General features: G+C 44.8%; 1 protein-coding gene across 2 annotated transcripts in view; it reads right to left on the bottom strand.

Annotated features, from left to right (window-relative positions):
* TONSL (tonsoku like, DNA repair protein) overlaps nucleotides 1–15,251 on the bottom strand; it is a 104,064-nt gene extending 88,813 nt beyond the window's left edge. For both annotated transcript variants that reach the window (XM_076052101.1, XM_032974430.2), the window contains exons 1-10: nucleotides 13,175–15,251; nucleotides 12,591–12,686; nucleotides 11,243–11,385; nucleotides 9,419–9,605; nucleotides 8,686–8,815; nucleotides 7,120–7,291; nucleotides 6,424–6,538; nucleotides 5,403–5,548; nucleotides 4,558–4,710; nucleotides 452–577 (exon numbers count right to left, since the gene is read on the bottom strand). In XM_076052101.1, the coding sequence (XP_075908216.1) occupies nucleotides 452–577; nucleotides 4,558–4,710; nucleotides 5,403–5,548; nucleotides 6,424–6,538; nucleotides 7,120–7,291; nucleotides 8,686–8,815; nucleotides 9,419–9,605; nucleotides 11,243–11,385; nucleotides 12,591–12,686; nucleotides 13,175–13,205 (1,299 nt within the window). In that variant the 5' untranslated portion in view covers nucleotides 13,206–15,251. The remainder of the gene's footprint in view (nucleotides 1–451; nucleotides 578–4,557; nucleotides 4,711–5,402; nucleotides 5,549–6,423; nucleotides 6,539–7,119; nucleotides 7,292–8,685; nucleotides 8,816–9,418; nucleotides 9,606–11,242; nucleotides 11,386–12,590; nucleotides 12,687–13,174) is intronic.
* Nucleotides 15,252–23,711: the final 8,460 nt, after the last annotated feature.

Raw genomic sequence — 23,711 nt, 5'->3', positions numbered from 1 at the left:
CCCTTTTATGAGCGTTTTGAGAATAATTTTCTCCAACCCCAACTCTGCCATCAACCCCTTAAGCCATCCATCTTCTTAGCCTAAGGTAAGAATTTTTATATTAGGCTCTATTTACGTGCATTTTTATGCTCTATTTATGCATCATTTATCCATATTTCTATTAATATTCTTTACTATGTTATTATAACGTCTATTTATAAATTTAACATTTAAAATATTCTAAACTATGTTTTTCGGGTGATCAAAGTCAACTTCCGATCATCTTGGAACAAAATTAAGCCTTTAACGTGTATTTCCTACATTCGATTAACGAAAATTCTATCAACGATGGTTTATCGGGGAACCAATTAATATAGTTAACCAAGGGACCACTGTCGTTGTGATATAAATTTTTCCCACGTGACGTTGGTGCTTTTTTAGCTCACGAGTGAGGCGTGCGATAGAACTTTACCTGCAGCTTGCGTAGGCCATCCTTTTTGGCCGAATTCAAGGCACAGTGGTAGCATGCAGCCACGTCAGCAAACGACCGACCCATCTCTTCCCGGACATTAGCGATGTTCAGCCAGGTCTCACACTCCTGAGCAGAGAGACAAAGATGCCTTTTTTTTTACACGGACACAAAACCAATTTGTAGAATGCATTTAGGAAATGTAGTTAATACAGAGTCGATCATTGATGATCCAGTGGCTTTGGGGCGGGGGGGTGGGAGAAGGCGCCGGAATTAAAAAAATGCCGGATTATAATTATAATGATTATAATCACTACATCATCATTATTTAATATAGCTTATTTTGCAAATTCTTGCATGACATTATATTTTTAGGTGTTGTTATATGTTTTTTTACATTTGTTTACTATGTGAAATTGGCAGAAATATACAAATAAACAAAAATAAATATCCTCCTGTAAATAGTGTATTTACTCAGTTTAACACGTAGGCTTTCGCGACCAATATTATTCATAATCAAGGTTTTTGGGTTAGATCGCGTTTATATATAAATGTGTCGTAACCCTATTTACTGTCCTGTACGTACCACTCCAATCTCGAAGACTCTGCATCCGGTGATGTATATACGTGCAGTATTTTCATTGTTTAAGTTGTATGCAGTGTATGATATACTGTACATAACATTTAATTTGATACCGAATTCAAGCATAGCTACTTTTTGTTTGTCACACACATGGTGCTGCCGATCGCCGGACTAAGTTACAGCCTTGGCAGCGGTTTCGCCGGATCAATCCGGGACTGCCGGATAATGTTAGAAGCTGGATTTTGGAAGCTGGATAATCTTGGAAGCTGGATAATGTTGGAAATCGGATAATGTTTTAAGCCGGATAATGTTGGAAGCCGGATGTTGGAAATCGGATAATGTTGGAAGCTGGATAATGTTGGAAGCTGGATAATGTTGGAAGCTGGATAATGTTGGAAGCCCGATAATGTTGGAAGCCGGATAATTGCGTGGCGCCGGAAAATCGATGATCAACTGTACTGCTGAGTCTTGTTTGATAACATCCTCAATGACTGAAATTCTGATCAAGGTCAATATTACAAATGAGACTATCCTGGTCTGTTGCGTTCTCACCTGGTTAAACAAATAATCGACATGGTTTCCCTGCTGTGGATGATACCTTACTTGGTAGACGTGTAACAATTCACCACATCCCAAACGAAGACCGGCGATTTGATAAACTGTCAAGATTTGTTGTCACGATTCAATAATATAATAAATTATTTTGTCTCATAGTAAGAGGTTTTTACCCTTTTAGCTGGCACAAATACTGACACCTTTATACAAGGGATCATGTTTGCAATAACCACAACACAAGCAGTCAAAAATGCAAACAAAAAGAAACAACTCTGATAATGATATGCACTGTCCTTGAATTTGATTGATCCACACCCGAGACGGCTTTTCTTAGAGCCAAGTCTCCACTGGTGTTGGACCAGATGATACCATAAGGCGTACAACTCAAAAACAGCACACTCTCACAGTATTGAGAGCTCGGGGTAAGCCTTTACATTATGAGACCTCCTTTGCCAGTAACAAGATATAGTAATAGGTTTTTACCCTTTTAGCTGGCACAAATACTGACACCTTTATACAAGGGATCATGTTTGCAATAACCACAACACAAGCAGTCAAAAATGCAAACAAAAATAAACAACTCTGATAATGATATGCACTGTCCTTTAATTTGATTGGTCCACACCCGAGATGGCTTTTCTTAGAGCCAAGTCTCCACTGGTGTTGGACCAGATGACACTCATTCATAATATCACATCACATTTTCTTTGTCTATTATGCACTGCATCAGCTTCAGAGTGCATTGGCATACAAGTTAAATACAAGTCTCCCCATGCATTCAATATGGGTGTTTGAGCTAGAACTGAAGTTTGTATTGGTGTATGGGTCTGAGAGTTTGACATTTATAAAGCAACTGGAAAAGGAGCTTCTGGCCTCTGAGCAGAGGTGCATGCAGAGGATGCTTAGACTTTGATGGCAGGGAAACATAAGCTAGCAATGGATTTTGGCTGAAAGCAAAGCGTATACATAATCACGAGGTTTCAGTGACAAGCTGGGGCTCGTGTTTACAATGGGCAAGGGTAATTTACTGAAACAGGCACTGCAGTGACACCCAGTGGTCAGAGAACGGGAATAAGCCGGACGGTGGGATAATTGCCAGAGCAGTCTTACGGAGGTTATTGATCTGTGAACCTGCTGCAATTTCTGACAGCACATTGATGGCGATATGTGGTGTTAAAATGGCATTGATCCCTTGATCTTGGTATGAAATCCACCAACCGTGCAATGTTCACATAGCTATTGGCTCCGTTCAAAGTTTATAGATCTGGCTGGCAAAAATGAGCACCTTTTATACTCGGAAAATATACATAATATGAATCAACAATTCAATGAAAAGGTGACGCATTGCATTAGCCGTGGTGTTTGTAATTCATTGTTTGACATAAACTTATATAATTTTGTCTGGTTTTGCAAATGCCAATGTGAATTATTACTAAGATTTTGCAGTCAGTGTAGGTTTTTACAGTCGTTCTGTATAGCTCTTTGATATTCATAATAAAGGTTTTTGGGTTAGATCGCGTTATTTATAAATGTGTCGTAAAGCAACACTGCTGAAAGCGATCAGATTCTTAAAACAATTAAAATTCCATATACCTCAGGAGTAACTGACAAATTAGCCCGTGTTTTGCAAAAGCAAAACATTACAGTAAGATTTGGTACAGTACACAAAATTCAAAAACTAGTATCTTGCACTAAAGACGAATTACCTAAATTATCAACAGAAGGTGTATATCGGATTAATTGTTTATGTGGCAGATGTTACATTGGACAGACGGGACGTAACATCAGCATAAGACTAAAAGAACACCAAAGAAATATTAAATTATCTCAAACACAACTGTCGGCAGTGGCAGAACATGCTTGTCAACAAGGACACTCAATTGATTTTGATAACGTTGAAGTGTTGTGTAAAACTAATTATTACTGGCAAAGACTAATTAGAGAATCCATTGAAATTGAGAGAAACAGAAATAACTTTAATCGTTCTGATAGCTATAGGCTTAGTGCGGCTTGGAAGCGTATTATTAAATAATACATATTACAATTCCTTATAGGGGAAACATATTAATCAACGGATTACTAATGTAGCATATAACACATTGCAACTAATTACTAATCTACAACTCATTACTAATCATAACCATTGACTGATTACTAATCGATTATATAATTACAAAACCCCCCCTCCGCCTCAAATCACTGCACCTGAAATGAGTTAAATGATGACGTCACCCTGCTGCTCTATTTAAGACCGGGAGCAAGTGAGGGCTTTACAATTCAGGCGAATTGCCCGATGATGCTGGATGTAATTACCAGCGAAACGTCGTATTCAAACTGTAAATGTTGTGGATGCACTCTTCAACACACGGGTGGGCTAAAGTAGTGAACTAATTGTCTTTTGTCAACGTGACACTTTTTTTTGCTGATTGGCCGTGTCGGGTGTTGGAAGGTTACGACACATTTATAAATAACGCGATCTAACCCAAAAAACCTTTATTATGAATAATACTGGTCGCGAAAGCCTACGTGTTAAGCTCTTTGATACTTTGTAGCATGTGAAATAAGCAGCTCACATTCTCCCCTCCAATACACAGTGAGAGAACTCGAGCCGCTCAATGTAGCTCCTTGAAGAAGCTCCCACAGCGAGTGGAGCAAGCGCATCGGACATCTTAAGGAATAATACTGCGCGGTGTACAGCCCAACAGCACATCACAGAGCGATGCCAATTACCGACCGGGGTGCACTTGAAGATTTATTTTATTTACTTACCACTTAAATTTCTCGTGCAATTCGTTGCGCAACGGTTGCACTTCACTTTGCTCGGTCGGCGTTAGTCGCCGAGGTCGCGACGGGCGTCTTCTCTCATTCCTATTGCTCGATGCCCCCCCTCTCTACCGTTCCCGTTCCGCTGGTGCCAAATTTATTGAGGGCGATATTGGCACGTGCAATCGCTCTTAAAACGACGCCGTACCTCCTGGGCGTTGCCCCCGCGCAGCTGCAGCTCTTGCAGGAAGTGCTGCTCGGCCTGGGAGAACTCCTTCAAGTCGACGTAAGTCGTCGCCAAGGACACGTGGATGACAGCTCGCTCACACGCGGGCTTCTCCAATCTCTCCGCGTACTCCAGCTGCAACACAGTTCAACAAAAGTTCGACCCCAACCAGTGACCCCGCCCGCCGGCCGAGACCTCACTTTTCGTATTGTTTGTTGTTGTACATAACATCTGGCAGATCACCAGCATTGATTCAGGCAAGCTTGACTCTGCTGATGAGCCGCTGAATGTTGAAACCAGTCCAGAGTTGTTGCTTGTTCTGAATCAATGCTGCTGAAATTATGCACTCCAAAGAAATACGTTTTATAAATTTACAGTGTATGGAGAGACGGATACATGAAGGAGACACTGCTTATTCATGTTGTTATTCATATTCTACACAAAGACGCCAGTGATCGTTTTGAGTTATGCAGCGGATGAAGTGCAGGGGTGCCACAGTAGTGAGATGTTAACTACCTCTCTTGGTATACAGGAATACAGGAGGTCGTGGGTTTGATCCTGATCCTGACCCTGACACCTGCTATATATTTAGAGTGTGCATGTTTCTCGCCCCGTGGTCGCGTGGAATTTTCTCCCGGTCCCCCGGTTTTTCCCTCCACACTCAGAAGCAACGTGCCGTTTAGAGTATTTGGCTGCGGTAAATTTCCACGTGATAAAACACTTCGCTGAGCTATCATTTGTGGCCAGGTTGCATCTGAAAAATAGCTATACAGCTGGTAAAACAAAAAACGAAATACGAACCCCAACATTGGCCGCAAACGCGTTACCTGATTGGTGTAGCACGCGAGGGCTTTGAGGTAGTTGGGGATCTTGCTGTAGAGGTCGCCCAGTTGTTCACACAGCTGCATGTTGCCCAAGAGGTCACTCTCCGGCAGCTCCGACAAGCCCTCCTCAAGGTGGATCCCCTTTATCGCTTCACACGGCCAGCACGCAACAATGAAAACTAATTTCTTGGGAAATGCTTTTTGTGTTCAAGTTCACTGTCCTTCCCCCGCTCCTGCGATTAGCACAGCTGGCTACGTACAGTGCGAAAGAAGTTCAACATAGATACAACAATGTACGGTGCGAAAAAAGTACGGTGCAAAAGAAGTTCAACATACATACGTAGTTTTATGTATGGTGCGAAAGAAGTTCAACATAGAACTATGTATGTTGAACTTCTTTCGCACCGTACTTCTTTCGCACTGTACATTGTTGAATGTATGTTGAACTTTCTATCGCACCGTACGCAGCGAACCGCGCTAAACGGAGGTGCGAAATGTGCCCCGATTGCAAGCATACTGCACACTCTGCATGCTGTAGTATTCCTACACACCAGGATTCGTTACAAAGTCCAGTATTAAAATTATGTCATCAAGGTCAAGAGGTCATCATGGCCAATGCCAGTGATGCCGCCACACCTCATCATCACTTTCTTTCTATATAAGGTTAACCAACGCCTGATGCTTCGAGGTCACCTTGCAGTTTAAACAATTCTGGATGTTGGTCTTTGTATTGGTCACCAGTCTCTGGGTGCCACTCCCATGCCTGTTTTGGTAAACTGCCCTCCTCTATGCTACACACATCCCATCCATCACAACCTCCTCTCCCTCATTACTTCTACAACACTTTCTAGCTGCCATCTTGTCAGGACCCCCCTGGGGAAAAGAGATTCAACTCTCAAGCATCTGTAACAGTTAAATCAAGACTACCTATCATAAAGCACATTAAACATATATCAGGATCATCGTGTTGGGTAAAAAATACTGCCTACCGAAATGTAAACTCTCAAATATCAAATATCCTCACCGGTTTTGAGATTCTGCACCAGCTTGGTATAATCGGGAGACTGCATAGGGCCCAGCTTGTAGGCCTTCCGTAGCGAGCGCTTGGCCGCCACGAAGTCTCCCAGATGCAACATGATCTGTCATTCAAGGGAAACAACGGCTAGTGTGAACACAGTACAACTGCTTTTTGTGTGTAGTTTGGTTTCGTCCCTTGATGGGCTCTCAGAAGCAGTTCAGTACTATCTGCTTCTGCAGGCCATTTCACTGACACACAGGGTTGCACTCCCCTACAAGACTTGCACATGGAAACATTACCCCCAATTACATAACCCCAAATAGCACAGCTAGAATACAACTTGGCAAAGGGGCGGGGGGGGGAAATAATCTATAGATATAATGTATACATCAGAAAATATTTAATTTCTATGTATGTTGAACTTCTTTCGCACCTACGTAGCCCACCGTGCTAATCTGTGGGTCACTGCAGGTCTCTATGGGTGTCTCTATGGGTGCCTCTATGGGTGTCTCTATGAGTGTCTCTATGGGTCTGGGGTTCTGTAGCTCTCTGTGAGCCATTTTAGGTCTATGGGTGTCTCTATGGGTCTGTGCGTTTGTGGGTCTCTGTGTATGTATGTATGTAGAACTTCTTTTGCACCGTACGTAGCCAACCGTGCTAATTCGGAGGTGCGAAGTCTGGGTCAGGTACTACTCAGCTGACCTGCCCAATAGCAGCGTAGGCTTCGGTCTCCATGCTGCGGTTGCGTGCGCGCTGAGCCCAGTCACGCGCCGCTTCCAAGTGGCGCAGTGCCCTTGAGAGCTCGTTGCCGCGGAAGTGCAGGTTCCCCAGGATGAAGTTAGCACGGTATAAGTCCTCCGTGAGGTTGTTCTTCCTGCAAGGGTGGTGGCACAAAAAAATACAGGCGTGCCGCATTGGAACAGTGGGTCTGGATCTCAGAAACAAGTGGCGAGCGTGCTAACGCTAGGCGACATCATTATCCAAGTTAAGTAATATTATGCCGATTAATGTAATGTTACTACTTAAAACCCTACATGCAGATGTTCAGAGATTTCCTAACAATTTTATATCTTTGACAATACCAAAAAAATGTTTTTACGTGTCGTGGTTTTATCGGTAGTATTGTAGAGATGAACTAACAAAACTCACACCCTTCGCCATTGATACTGCCTTCAAATAATGACATTTAATATGCTTATGATTTGGAAAATGACGCTTATGCCAACTCGTTTTAAACAAGTAATAGTCTTCTGCTCCAAAGAAGGACTTGTGGGAAAAGCTAGACTAGTATTTTTTGGTTATTATTTTCAGTGAAAAATTTGGTGAGTTTTATTAGCTTGTGTTTGTACACCACTGACGATGTAGTCCCTTATTTTGTATTGCTATTGGGAGAATGGTCTATTGTCACACCAAATTTATAGGTGTGAAAAGATCCACACAGCACAGATAACATTCTAAAGCAGGGAGGGTTGAATGAGTTCATGAGTTTTGGCAGACTGAAAATCAATTATTCTGATTAACACTGACCGATATAGCTTTGGAAATACTGGTAGCAAGAGGTGTGAGAGTCTTCTTTGTTTAAGGGACTACACTGACGCAGTGAGTAGCTCAGGCTCATAAATTAAAGTAGCTTTTGTATCAAGCCACTGAAAGGCTTGCATCAATATCTTGGGTCTGGCAACAATTCCAGCAATGAGCCCTCAATATTGTAGCTGGTGTTCGATGTACTACAGAGCAGTGTACATGTAAATCACCATTATATATATTTACTTTTTACTAAGACTCTTATACATATTTAATACCAGGACATGGATGTTAATTTTATATCTAGATTGTAGTTTGTCAGATATATAGCGGGATTAAAGCTTGTGAAATGTAACAGTTGCTAGAAGTTTTTACAGGCACATTGGGAGGCTTTGTGAATGTTTATGAAAGTTACGGAGGAATTTCCAGCTTCACCAAGTGGTAAAGGTCACCCTTAATAACCACCTAAAGTGTATTTTGTCAAGCAAGGCCTAGGTTTTAATTTTTACCGTTGTATTTTAAATCCAGCCAAGTACACGGAGTGGGTAGGGCCTACGTCTCGCGGTTGTAAAATTCCAAGTTCAGTCAGGGTCCCTCCAGGCATGATAAAAAAATATGCACCACTTGATGGGGAATTGACAGTGGTTGTCTTATGGCAAGACTCACTGCCACCATAGGAAAAGTGAATTTTTTTACTAAAACACAGTCTTTACAAGTTTTTTTTTATAATGATCCACGACTCACTCTGCCAAGAAGATGCTCTTGCGAAAGAATTTCTGACTGCGGGCAGCATCTTGACGGTGGTCGTACACCAAGCCGAGGTTGAGGAAGAGCCGTGCCCTCATCTCATTCAGCTCCTTCCATGGCAATTCAACTGCGCGCACGTGCACGTGGAAAGACGGAGACAAGAATGCAATATCACGTACGCGCACGTCAAGCTACCAGACGTTAAAGTGTGGAACGATCCGTACATCTGTTAATTAAAGTTGCCAATGAAGCTGTACCATTGAGATGGAACAAACCGGAAGGAAAACACTAAGGAGTAGGCAAACAAAAATAGACATTTTCAAATCGAAAAGCAATCCTGAATCGTGACAATTTAACAAACTGCTGGGGAATTTAATCGTTAAATGTTTATAAGTTCTGAATTTTTTTTACTAAACCTGCATATATCTAATCAGACTGTTCCACTGAAATTAGTGGGTTTTTGGCATTTAACAAACTCTTTAGTAGGTTTCAATCAACGAACAAAACATTCAGGTCATTAATTTTTCCTTTGTATTGTTCCAAACACTGTCATTTACTTTGTTCTGTTAAGTTGCATTGCATTGCATCTCATTTAATGTACCGTGCTTCAATCTAGGTTGTCATGAAACATGTGCTAAACATTGTGGCACCAAACCCTATCTGTCAATCAAGGTAAGCACATTTTTTTTTTAAAACAAGACAGTCAACACCAGCAAATGTGCTGGGGTACCTTCAAGTTGCTGATCCACAATTTTCAAGCTCGCTAGGAAGGCCTCCTCAGCTTTCTGTAGAGCTTCAGTATTCTCAGGATCCGTGTCACAGTAGAAAAGGTAGGTGCGCCCGATGGTGGCCAAGGCTCGCTGTTCCTCTACCCTGTTTCCCATCGAGCGAGACAGTTCCAGGTGCTTTTGCTGGTGCTGTGGCGACACACGAGCGACAGGAGACAGTGCAAACGGTGACCGAGGAGTCAATAGCCTTCATGAAACGATGGTAAGCTTGTACATGGCTGTCCACAGAGTGCAACACACTTCATCCATGGACGTTACATGGCTCTATACTCTTTGGTTCTTTTGGTAAAGTCACGTGGGTATAAAATGAAATAAATTAAATCACGACGTTTCGGGCGCAACACATGTTCCCGTCATCAGGTGGAACAACCACAGCAAGAAACAACTGCTAAAGTGGGTAGAAGGGCTCCCGTAATACGAGGTTATATAGGTAGGAGGGGGAGGGGCCAGGGAGGAGAGGGGGGCGAAGTGGAGTGCTGTCAGATGAAGAGCAGCTAGAAAGGAAGAGAGGGGGGAGGAGGAAAGTATATTTCTGATGACAGACGCTTGTGCTGCGCCAAAAACGTCGTGATTTAATTTATTTTATACCTACATGACTTTACCGAAAGAACCAAAGAGTATGGATCCCTGCAGTCACGAAAACTTCAAATCTAGATTGTTACATGGCTCTGTTACCAGCCCCGAATGATGGAACTGTTTCTTAAACCACAGGGGCAGCCCCTGCAATTGCTTGCCAACGCCACAACTGATGGAAGAGCCTCCACGAGAAACCCCTTTAGACTGCGCCTATAAAGGATATTTTGGCCTACTCTTCCTTGCTGGCCAGACGTTCTGAAAGTGGTCGGATTACACGCACTTTACACCACCACATGCAATCTGCCAAGCGACTAACTGTGGTCAAGCATTTATACCGCTGGATATGGGGATTTTTGTAATTGTCTGATCTTTTTTAATCTGCCATGCCAGGTTATTGAACCGGCGACCTCTGGATTGCAAGCCCAGTGCGCTACACCGCAGCGGCGTACTCCATTGTCTGTAGAAAATGTCTTTCCCCATAAGTGATTAGTTAACTTTGTAAAAACGATTAAGCCACTTGAAGACAGTGGTCAGTCGCACAAAGAAAACGTACATGAAAAATTCCCTTAGATTCCTTTCCTGTGGATTTCCACTGAAGGTGGTTTATGCTTGAGAATAGATTTCTCCAGATACGTCTGGATTTACTTTATCTCCTGGCCGCCTCCAAGCGTTTTAGATGTCTCTATGTATTAGCTCACATCCAAACAATACGATATGAAATACCTGATCAAATAACTATTGCCATGAAATTTGACAATCCTTCTTTAAAATATTGTACTCTTGAGCAAAAAATGCATCCTTTGTTGGGAGAGTAGCAGCCCTATCTTAGGCCCTGGAATTTCAAATAACTCTCATACCATGCAACAAGGCTTTAACACAAACTTAAGAGTGTTCTGTAATTTACGAGAAACCTCACAAGTTGTTGTCCCCACGTGTCACACCATTGGTGATATTTCACAAGCAAGCAATTTGGTGATAACAACCAACGCCAGCCAGAAAATATCTTCTCGGAGACCAATGTCCCTCGGCACTCAAATAAAATGGCTCGTGGCAATTGGTCCACACACCCCAAGCCTGCCCAATATCGCATATATGCACCAATGAGAATATTTCAATTGGAAGCTGCCACTGCACAATTGGACTTTTGTAGAGACGACGGAACACTTATTCATGCCTGTACGCGGCCTCACCTTTAGGGCTCGGCTATAGTTTTCCAACATTGCCCAACTTTCGCCGATCTTGCGGTTGGCGACAGCTGTCCCGATAACATCATTAAGAGCTTCGGAGAGCTGCAGTTCCTGTTGGTGCTCTTCGATGGCCTCCTTGTAATGTCCTGAAGGCAAGGTTATAGACGACAAACAATCAACACAACTCGGTTTAACTGCTCGACCAATCAAAGAGATGGTTGTTTAACTCAACTCATGAACAGTGATAACTAGAACATCTGGGGCCTCGATACAAACCAAGTCCATCAGCGGTATCGGCTCAGAGTCTATGACACAACCATTATGAGACCTCAGAGCCACCCTCCCTGCTGTTACACAAATGTTTTGCTCATACCTGACAATCTCTGTCTGTATCTCATTTCAAATGTCCAGTTTCTAGATTGCATTACCATTTCTCTCCGGGTTACAATACCATGTGACACGTATGTCCAGCTCGAGCTGTGACCAGACTCCTATTCAGGTGTTCTTCCTGTGGATAGACTGGCTTCCTATAGGATTGTCGAATTTACATCGCTGGTTCAGGGCCTCTGATAGAAATGAGCACCATCTCATATTTGTTTCAGCTCCCTGTGTACTGATGACCAGAAGGACAAAAAGCGGGTGCACTCTTAGAATCCATTTAGAAAAAGCAACTTATATTTTGCTGGAGCAAAGTCAATATTTGGTGCACCTCGACTCTATGGAATTCAAAATGAGTAAATGTGTTAATCATAAAACACAAGGAATACAAATCATGCATAGGCAGTGATTCTGTAATGCTTTCAAGAATGTGTTTGTCCTCAGAAGTTACAGCATCAAATTAGCGGTTACCTTCCGAAAAGCAAAAACAAGACGTCACAGAGCACCTGATGTGTGACATCACTGCCTTGAGTGACTGCGGTTACCCAGCTCAGCCTACTTATTGATGATGTTCTGTTAGCCTATCTCGTCCGGGAGCTTTTTTTTTAAATGCAAAGGTCGGTGGTTTACCCTTCTAAAGGTCTGATATATCAAACATCCTCACGTTAAATAAAAACATTTCTTGGTGTATTATTTGTGCACTGCTTGACTCACAATCAGATTATAGCAAGTTCAAATCCTAATAAGAGGACAACTCAGCACCTCATTTCTCAATGTCACTTCACACACTTTGTGGGAGGTCAGTGACAGTAATCCTCTGGACAGGCTAGTCGCTGCCGTGTAAAAGCGCAATCCTAAACCGTTGGAAGGCCACCAATGGAAATACGCGCAGACGATAATAATACAAATCATAACGTGTTGTCGTCATTGAGAAGTGAAATGCATTAAACTACAAACTGACACAATTCCGTACCATGGCTGGCCAGCAAATCCCCAATCAGATTGCAGATGGTAGCCTCCTCTCGAAGGTTATTGGCCTTCTGAGCTTTTGCCTTGTCCTTCTGCAGTGCTGTCAAGTACACAAACCAAACATAAGTCATCTTTTAAGGTAATAATCAGGTATGCGAGTAACACATTTAAAAAAAATAATAATGTATTTCACTCTTACCATCACTGCACTGGTAACTTTCAAATGCAAGTCTTTTTTTAAGGTAACAGTAAAGACAAGATAGTCATTTGGATTTTGAAATGGGCGTGGAGTAAATGGGAGATCTTTTTGACTTGAGCGCGTGACAGATTGTGCAATTGGCGGTTCACAAATGGTCACTTCTGAACCCAGCATGGCCCACATCCCAATCGGGGAGGACAACCAAACCCATCACCAACACATACCGGGCGTAGTGCCGTGCCTTCATAAAGTGCTCGGCGCACGGCACTTGTTCCAGACGTCCGATAAGACTATAAGGGGATCTTCTTTGTGTTTATATATATATTTTTTTAAAACTCATCAAAGGGTGTATAAGTTGTGCGTGTGCAAATTCTCGTGTCTCCACGCACCTTTCACTTCCTTTTCCCAGGATGGAGACATCGCGACCCGGCAACGCGGGCAGGAGATACTCGGCGGGGTGGGTGGCACAGAGAGAGATAGAGAGATAGGTAGACACGAGATGCGGGCGACTCCGCCAGAGTCTTGGTGGGAAAGGGGGGGGGATCCTTGAGCGTCCGAGAGACGGGAGACTCAGGGACACATGGGCACGGGAAGGCAAAAAGACGAGGAGACACCTGGGAGACCGAGTTGGAGACACTAAGAGGAGTGCACGGGCACTCGGATAGCCTTAACAGACTGTTGGGGCAATTGATGTTAGCGAGCGCCGCCTATGAAGGCCGGCACGAGAGGGGTGGGTGGCCAGCACCACGTCCTGACTAGGGGAGACTCAAAACGCGACACTGAGAGACACACGGAGACACAAATTAACACCGAAACAGTGAGACTCGGGACGCTCAAGAGACACGGTTAGGCTCGAAGACAGACGCGGTGAGACTGAAGAGACACGGGCAGTCGGAGACACGTAGAGACAAGATCCTCCCATATAACCTTTAACAGACTGTAGGGGCAAGTGCTGGTAGTAACACCTATGAAAGCCGGAACGGTACACGAGGGGGTGGGTGGCCAGCACCACACCCGACCGCCTTTGTCTCCCCAGTGGCGATGTTTACACACCAATGCACCAGGCACTTATTTGAGGCTGAGTCGACCTAGGGGGTGGGGGGTGTCCGGGAGCGGTTCAGGTAATCGTCACTGGATATTGGTGGCCGTGAGCGGGAATCTAACCCGGGTCGCCGGGTTCGTAGCGCGGTGTGCTAACCACTCCACACTACCGCTCTCCACGTAGAGACAGAGGACACTGTGAGACACGCAGACAGAGAGAGAGACACGCACAGACAGAGATAAAGAGACACTCAGAGACAAACAGAAAGACGCAGACAGAGACACGCAGAGGCAGAGACACACACAGAGACAAACAGAGAGAGACACGCAGAGACAAACACAGAGAGACAAACAGAAAGACAGAGACACACAGAGAGAGACAAACAGAGACAGACACACAGAGACAGACAGAGATAAACAGACACACAGAGAGACACACAGAGATACATAGAGAGAAGAGACACACAGAGAGACACACACAGAGAGACAAACACAGAGAGACAAACACAGAGAGACAAACACAGAGAGACACACACAGAGACACACACACAGAGACACACACACAGAGACAAACACAGAGAGACAAACACAGAGACACACACAGAGAGAGACACACACAGAGAGACACACACAGAGAGACAAACACAGAGAGACACAGAGAGACAAACACAGAGACACACACAGAGAGAGACACACAGAGAGACACACAGAGACAAACACAGAGACAAACACAGAGAGACAAACACAAACACAGGGAGACAGACGGCCAAGGCGACCCCGCGAGAGGCGGGCTGCTCTTCTCACGTGCGAGTTTCGCGGCAAAACCGCAGCGCGCGGGGCATTGTGGTTCCGAAGCGGCTACGGGTCGCGTCCCGGGACACGACAACAGCAACAACAAAAGGCGAAGTCGAAAATGTCTTGAGCACGAGCGCCACCCCCCACGAAACTCAACTTGCTACAAAGACAAAGATCCCCCGTATAGCCTGAACAAACTGTTGGGGCAAGTGCTGTTAGCGAGCACCTATGAAGGGCGGCACGGCACTTAAAAGGAGGGTGGGGTGGCCAGCAACCACGCCCGCCCGCCTTTGTCTCCCCAGTGGCGATGTTTACTACACACCGCACCAGGTACTCATGTTGAGGCTGAGTCGACCTAGAGGAGGCCCGGGACCGGTATCAGATAATCGTCACAGGCGTTGGCCGTGAGCGGGAATCGAACCCGGGTCGCCAGGTTCGTAGCGCAGCGTAGCGCTAACCACTGCACCACCGCTCCCCACACAGCTGGGCAATCCCCACAGAGAGGTTTCATATACTCCATTGGAAACCTCATTTTCCAGTAACAAAATATGATAATTGTTTTTTTTTACTCTTTTATCTGGCAACAAAACTGACACCTTTTTTCATACTCTTTGGTTGTTTCGGTAAAGTCACGTAGGTAGAAAAAATCAAATAAATCACGACGTTTCGGGCGCAACACAAGCGTCCGTCATCAGGTGGGAAAGCTTGTTATTAGTTGACTAGCTCGCCTGGTATACAGGAGGTCGTGGGTTCGATCTCGATCCTGACGCTTGCTGCTGCATATTTGGAGTTTGCGTGTCTCTCTCATCATCATCACGGTGGCTAGGAGATGTTAACTAGCTCGCCTGGTGTACAGGAGGTCGTGGGTTCGATCTAGACTGACGGTGCCTGCTGCTGCTGCTGTATATTTGGAGTTTGCGGTGTCTCTCTCTCTCTCTGTCCCCGCGGTCGCGTGGATTTTTCTCCGGGTCCTCTGGTTTTCCCCCTCTCCACGTTAAGAATCAACACCACGCGTTTAACAGGGTTTGTCCGGCATACATTTCTACACGGCGATTATAAAAAAAAAGCCACTTCGTTGAGCCATCAATTTGTGATAGCCAGGTCGCTTCTGACAAAAAACGAGTTATAAAGCGGCTCAGTGGGGGCCTTAACCTGGTAAAATAAAACAAATAGTTTCATACATGTTCCTGGTTCTTTCGGTAAAGTCACGTAGAAGGGAAACAATAAAATATAAAAAATATAAAACAAAATTCTCACGACGTTTCGACTGCAACACAAGCAATCATCATCAGGTGTGAAAACCACAGCAATAATTTTTTCTTCAAATGTTCTTGCTGTGGTTTTCATACCTGATGATGATTGCTTGCGTTGCAGTCGAAACGTCGTGATAATTTAATTGTTTTATATTTGTATTATTTTATTGTTTCCCTTCTACGTGACTTTACCGAAAGAACCAGGAACATGTATGAAACTATTTGTTTTATTTTACCAGGTTAAGGCCCCCACTGAGCCGCTTTATAACTCGTTTTTTTTTGTCAGAAGCGACCTGGCTATCACAAATTGATGGCTCAACGAAGTGGCTTTTTTTTAATCATCGCCGTGTAGAAATGTATGCCGGACAAACCCTGTTAAACGCGTGATGTTGATTCTTAACGTGGAGAGGGGGAAAACCGGAGGACCCGGAGAAAAATCCACGCGACCGCGGGGACAGAGAGAGAGAGACACCGCAAACTCCAAATATACAGCAGCAGGCACCGTCAGTCTAGATCGAACCCACGACCTTCTGTACACCAGGCGAGGTCGTCAACTATTAACACTTTATTTTTATTTGACCAGATAAAGCCCACTTGAGCTATATAGCTCGAAACGTCGTGAGAATATTATTGTGTTATTTTATTTTATCAATTTATTATTTTATTCTCATTCTACGTGACTTTACCGAAAGAACCAAAGAAGATATAGCTCGTTTTCAGAAGTGACCTGCCCACGAATGATAGCCCAACGAAAGTGGCTTATCGTGTTGAAATGTACAGCAGACAAATACTATAAGGGGCCGTCCATAAATGACGTCACGCACCTAGGGGGGGGGTCAGACATTTGTGACGATGTGTGACGAGGGGAGGGGCGTTGAGAAATGTGACGTCACATCAAAATGCGCAACTTTAAATAAATATAGACAACACGTTCTACTTAATTAAATATACTTTAAATTTTGATTTAAAGCTTTCGTGACTGCAGTGATTCATATTCTTGGTTCTTTCGGTAAAGTTACGTTGAAGGGAAACAATAAAATAATACAAATATATATAAAACAATAAAATTCTCACGACGTGAGAAATGTTCTTGCCGTTGGTTTTCACACCTGATAATGACTGCTTGTGTTGCAGTCGAAACGTCGTGAGAATTTTATTGTTTTGTATTTATTTTATTGTTTCCCTTCAACGTGACTTTACCGAAAGAACCAAGAATATAAATATACTTTTTTAATAAATGTTTTCTCCTACAACATCAGAGTGCAGCGGCACATTAAATACGAGTTTTTTGACGTCATATTTGAGGAGGGGTCTGACTTTTTGTGACGCCGTGTGACGAAGGGGGCGGGGTGTGCTCAAAAATCGTCCAAAATCGCGTGACGTCATTTATGGACGGCCCCTAAACGTGTGATGTTCATTCTAAATCTCTAGGGAAGAACTGGAGGACCCGGAAAAAAAATACACGCGACCGCATGACGAGAGAGAAAACATGAAGACTCCAAATATTCAGCAGGCGTCAGGGTCGGGGTCGAATCCACGACCTCCTGTATACCTCGCGAGGTAGTTAACATCTCCTAGCCACCTTGGCATAGCCCCGTAGTACTTCATCCGCTGTATAACTCAAAACGATCACTGGCGTCTTTGTGCTCAATACAAATAACGACGTAAATACGATAAGCAGTGTCTCCTTCACGCATCCGTCTCTCCATATACCGTAAATATTAAAAAAACGTATTTATTGGGAGTGCGTAATTTCAGCAGCATCGATTCAGGACAAGCGATACCTCTGGGAGCCAGGCTTGCTTGAACCACTGCTGGCCAAGTGTCAGTTGTTACAGGCAAGGAATCCCCTCTCTCGTGTAAGAAATACATTTGTTTTATTTTGATTTAAAGCTTTCGTGACTGCAGTAATTCATATTCTTAGCTCTTTTGGTAAAGTCACGTTGAAGGGAAGCAATTAAATAATAAAATATATATAAAACAATAAAAATTCTCACGACGTTTCGACCATAACACAAACGGTCACACCTGACACACCTGATGACGACCGTTTGTGTTATGGTCGAAACGTCGTGAGAATTTTTTTTGTTTTATATATATTTTATTGTTTCCCTTCAACGTGACTTTACCGAAAGAGCTAAGAATATGAAATACATTTATATCAACATTATTTTATGTGGAGACGGATGTGGACGAGACATTTATGATATACTGTACCATAATGTATCGAGTGTGAGTTTGTGACTTTTTCCGGAATACATTTTAAAGCCCATTTATTGAGCGCATAATATTCGTGTTTGGCCAAAAGGCGAACAGCCTTGTTCACCACAAGCACTGTGTGTGGTTAATGCAGACATGATTCTCTGCAAAAGGTTTCTGTTTGGTTTTTGAATATCTTAACAGTTCCTGTTTTATTTCCAGAAAGGATAACGCCTAATCTTATACTTTGATACTGGCAAGAAAGGTCTCATGTTGAAGAGCGGTGTCTACCGTGCAACAGAGGAGGTCAGTGAGATTGGGTTTTTCAAAAGGTCAAGTCACTAAAGCATTGTCGGGAAGAATATCAGGTAAAAAAACATAATTCGAAATGTTTCTTTAATTGCTTTGTGTCGTTTTTGGTTAAACAAAAAATGTGTTCCGTATTGTACACTTACCACTCGTACTCTGAATGTATAGCTAGGGGACTCTGTACCAACGTGTTATAGCTTCTAATTATGGTTGTGACGTTGTTTTTGATACAAATAAAAAAATTCGTATTAATGTATGTCTATTTATTTCTTACTGAGAGCGGGTTAGATGTTACGACTGCATACAAGTAACTGCTTAGCTTCCGAAATCAGTCAACTTGGAAGAGTAGGCCAAAAATACCGTCGAGAGGGCGTCTCTGGAAGCTCCATCCAGTGGAGGCCTTTTGCCCAGCAGTGGCGTGAGCAAGAGATGTTGCCTCCCTCGCCTGGTATGCAGGAGGTCGTGGGTTCGGTCACGATTTGGTCATTTATAGCAGTGAAGTCTATGGGAGCCAGGGTAGAATTCGGTATCGCTTGAGGTAGCCAATATTTATGGATACCCGTTTCCCTTGTTTAGGGATAATCGATGGATTGTGCAAACGTTCCTATATATATAAACGCTTATTGCATAACCCCTTTTGTTGGCTATTTAAATATGTTGATTACAGCTCAAGTGTTGGCCAGTGTGGGGGGCTAATGCCCCCCTCCCCACTCCCCATTAGGTGGGGGCTGATCTCCCACTCCCCATTAGGTGGGGGCTGATCTCCCCCTCCCCACTCCCCACTGGCTGATCTCCCCCTCCCCACTCCCCGCGAGCGGGTGGGGTGCGACGTCTGCCCCCTCCACCCCCGCCCCCGACCGGGTGACCGACCCCCGCACCAGCGCCCTCTCTGACTGACATAACTAGCGGCTGGCAGACCCCGCCTAGGGGTTAATTACGCGCGCGCCCTCCCCCCCTCCCCACTCGCGCGGATTACGTAATAGTTTAACTCGCCGCTCGCGGCTGTTTAGAGTTAATTAATTATTTCCACTAAGCCGTCAACAAGCCGAAGGTGCTCGGAATCAATTAATTAATCTCTGCGCGCTACGCTCGCTGGGCGGCCAAGCGGCCCCCTATTTAATTTATTTATTTGTTTGTGTGTGCGCGCGCGTGGTGCATATGCTGATTAAAGTCACCCACACACCGTCGTGCGCCGATCGCTGTCCCACCGCTCTTCACACACACACATGCACCACGCGTCAAACATCAGTCTGTGCTAAGATTTATTTCCTGGAGCGAATAGGGACCCTTGTTTTTCCCCCTCCAGCCAGCACCCTTCGGACAGCGCCTAACCTCCTATCACCTGGTCGTCGCAGAGCGCGTCTATCCCCCAAGCTCGAGCTGACTGCGAGCTGGGCTGAATTGGCCCCCTCACCACGTACTGACCCACCTTTCCAGCTGCACGATGGGGGTTGGGGAAGATGCCCGCCTCGGAGACTTTGCCTGGGCAATCGTTTTCAGCTGCACCCTGCAGGCGTCCCACGGATGCTGAGGGCGGCTGGTATTCTCTCCCGCTCCAGAAGAACTCTGATCCAATTTGCCCTCCTTCCCCCTTTATGTTAATCCACAGTTAAATGATGTCACCCTGCGCATCCAATCGAATCTTTTTCAGCCGTTTTGAGCGCTCTGGCCGTTGGGGGGGGGGGGGGGGTCACGTCATCCCCCCCCCCTTTCCATTGTCTCTGTACCTGCGTTCCCCGCCGCTGACTCACCGATAATCCCCTCGGTCCCTCCCTCTTAAATCCTCCTATATGCCTAGGGGCTTTTCCCTCCAACCCCACTGTTTACACTGCCGCAGAGTAATTGCCTTGGGGTACCCCCCCCCCCCCACCCCGTGTTGTGTATGCGTCATCGCGGCCGGCCTATAAAGCTCTATGCCCCCTTTTTGGGGGGGCCGCCATGCAATCCGGTCTGGGGGGCTCAGCCAATTTCCTGGTCCGGGGAAACCGTGGAACGTTCTTGTTAATGGGGTCCTCGAGTGAAAACCCATCGTACCAGGTGATCCCTTCTCGAGACCCTACGGGGGTGCATGTGAGTGTTTAGTGGGGCATGCGTGCGTTTGTGGGGGGGGGGGGTGCAAGGAGAGGGTAGCGCCGGCCGAGCTGCTCCGCTGTGGTGGCACCACACCATGTCAGACGGCACCATCAGAGTACGGTACAACATTTGGTTTGGGTTCATATGGACTCGCAGGCGTCCAGATATTAAGTATATATTTAAGACGTTAACCAAAAATTATTTGATGATCCGGCTGCATTGGTAGTGTTGCATAAGCAAAAACATTCATGAAAATCAACACATTCGTCAATATGACAACCTTTGCTATCAAGAAACGTCATTGTCCGAAACGCCGCCTGTTATACGTTATTTCCTTTAAAGGCCACAGTGTTATACTGGTAGGAACCTCCTGGTTACACCACCAGCCCACAGGGGATTATTGTGTCCGTCCGTCGTGCATACAAAAATGGGAGGGGTGGGGCTGGGTGGAGAGGGAAGGGTGGGGAGGGGCTGGGTGGGGAGGGAGGGGATGGGTGGGGAGGGGAGGGTGGGGAGAGGCTGGGTGGGGAGGGTGGGGAGGGTGGGGCTGGGTGGGGGGTGGGAGGGGTGGGGCTGGGTGGGGAGGAGCTGGTCACCCCGTGGTGCCCTTATAAAACTCAACGTTTAACCTACTCACGCCGGCTTGTTCCCGCCCTCACAGTCCAGTATATTTGCGGAATACACCACGTGGTGCCGCCGTTGACCCTGGCCATTGACCGAGCAACCCAACGTTCCTACCAGCTCCCTCCGCAGGAATGTGTTTTACGATCGTGTTGAGTTTGTCTGTTTTTTTTACGTGCAAGGGGCGGGGGGGGGCTTACCGCACCCGTGGCTGGTCGACGTGGAGGAGACAATGTTGATGCGCCGAGACTTAACCATTAGGGGGCGACTTTGCACGCGAGTTTCACATTCTACAGAACGTCAACAGCAGGCCCATGCGCACATCTTTATACAATCAAATGGAAAATGTAAGACTCAAATGCCACCAGGAAAGCTACTGTGGTTATGCAGCCAAAAACTGTTGACCAATATAGTAAACCCACTGTGGTCTGCGCTCCTTAAATGGACAAGGAACAGCAAAACTACACGAATTCTCTCTCCTCTGAAGCCCTCTCGCCGTGGCCAGCAGACCTCGATATTGGCACCTAGCTCCTGAACATCCTGGATTGCCAAAATTCATCCGCCGAGAATCCACCAACTGACGATCCAGTCGCCAATTATATTCTTCCCTTTGTGCCATCTCGTTTGCATTGCGTGTCGTCGCAAGAAATAGAATTCATCCGCCGAGAATCTAGCAGCTGATGATCGAGTCACCAATTCAAATTCTTCACTTTCCCTTTATGCCGTCTCGTGTGTGTTGTGTGCCGGTCTCGACCGTTTCCTTTGCAGTGCCAATTTCTGTTGCGTTCCCAAAGGCAATCGTTACTGTGCATTGGCTTTGAACACATCGCATGGGATTTGCATGATTCGCAAAGTAATACATTGCAACGTATGCTAAGAAGAGCCACTGGCCAAAACGTCACGTATTATATCTTCTATACTGGACTGTATTTTTATTTTAAGGCAGCGTTGTTGACAAACGTGAGTTAGTTTGCTGTGTTTGTGCACCACAGCCAACGCAGCGTCAACAAATAATCCGTATGCTTTTTTTCTCTTTTACTAGACCTTGTTTTTAAAATATAATTTCCTGTGCTTGTGTTTGCATTGTCTTCTCTTATCAGTATCTTTCTCAAGAGCATTAGCTGCCTACCCCGTTTCATTTCCACTTTTCCACCATCATCGTTTTCCCAATAACTTTAGCTATTTCGGTACTTGTTCTCAGTAGGTTTATCTCACTATACTCCATCACAAGGCCGTAGCCATGGAGTCAACATTGGGAGGGACCAAATCTTCCAGGGGGTCCCAACCCAGAAGAACGTCTAAATTTGAAAACTCATTTCCTGCCCAAAATATGTAAAAATTCACTAACACATGGGATGGACTTTTATTTTTTTACAATGTCTAATAGTGTATTGCATTACATTGCTCTGTTTTTACTTTTTTACCATTTCTTGTTTCATTGTATGTAATGTTTGAGATTAGGGATTAATAAAGCACAACCATAACCACAATCATATAAACAGAAATCTGTGCATTGATTTATTTGAAGACAAGTCTAGATATTGTGGCCAAGGTTGAGCAAATTGTTGTTTTTATTTACATAGCATAGCAATTATTTTATCCTTTGTTATTTTTAATAGCAACATATTAGTGGGGGGGGGGGGCATTTTGAGCATATTTCAATATATTATAATATATTATAATTACGGCCTTGCTCTATCACAATACCGTGGTACGTTTTTTTTTTAATCGGTGTCTGCTTATCGTTGTTGAACAGTGGTGATTCGGTACTTTTCCACTAAGGGGCCGCCCATAAATGACGTCATGCACCTAGGGGGGGGAGGTTAGACATTTGTGGCGATGTGTGACGAGGCGGGGGGGGGGTTAATTAAATAGACTTTTAAATAAATGGTTTCTCCTACAACATCAGAGTGCAGCGCCACATTAAATACGCACTACAATGGCAATAGTTTAAAGCGATTTGAAGCATGTTTTATTTTGGGGGGGGGGGGCAGAGCTTTGTGACGTCATATTTGAGGGGGGGGGTCTGACTTTTTGTGACGCCGTGTGACGAGGGGGGGGGCATTCAAAAATCGTCCAAAATCGCGTGACGTCATTTATGGACGACCCCTAAACGTGTGATGTTCATTCTAAATCTCTAGGGAAGAACTGGAGGACCCGGAAATGTTTTGATTTCCCGTCAATGACGAGGAAAACCCCCGTAATTATTATTGGCATTAGCCAAGCTTATGGGCCCCCATAATGTGGAATTGGCATTTTCCAGAGGCAAGACTGCGCAGCAGTGTGAGCGTTGGCGACTTATATTATGCTGATGAGTCCTAACGAGGACAAACTCGTTCCACAATCATTGGCTATCACTTACCGCTGCTCTCAGTCGGTCACATTTGCTCATTTATCGTGATGGTGGCCGAAGACTCGAAACCCACAATGCACGTCGCTGAGCCCAATAACATTTGCCACCCCCCTTTCTGAAATACGAACATGATTAAGAAGCGTTTGCTCAAGTAAATCTGAGTGCACAGAGGCCATTGCAACAAGTTAACACTGTTTCTTGTTATTACAATGCACCAGTGCTAGGCTGGAGTTTGCTTCATTCACTCAAGGCAGCATTTACACAAATGCCCAATTGTTCCAG

This window comes from Petromyzon marinus, chromosome 54 (assembly GCF_048934315.1).
Source record: "Petromyzon marinus isolate PM22_M1 ecotype Great Lakes invasive population chromosome 54, UKy_Petmar_22M1.pri1.0, whole genome shotgun sequence".
In the NCBI taxonomy this organism is placed as follows: Eukaryota; Metazoa; Chordata; class Hyperoartia; order Petromyzontiformes; family Petromyzontidae; genus Petromyzon; species Petromyzon marinus.
This window is presented reverse-complemented; position numbering and strand designations above follow the sequence as displayed.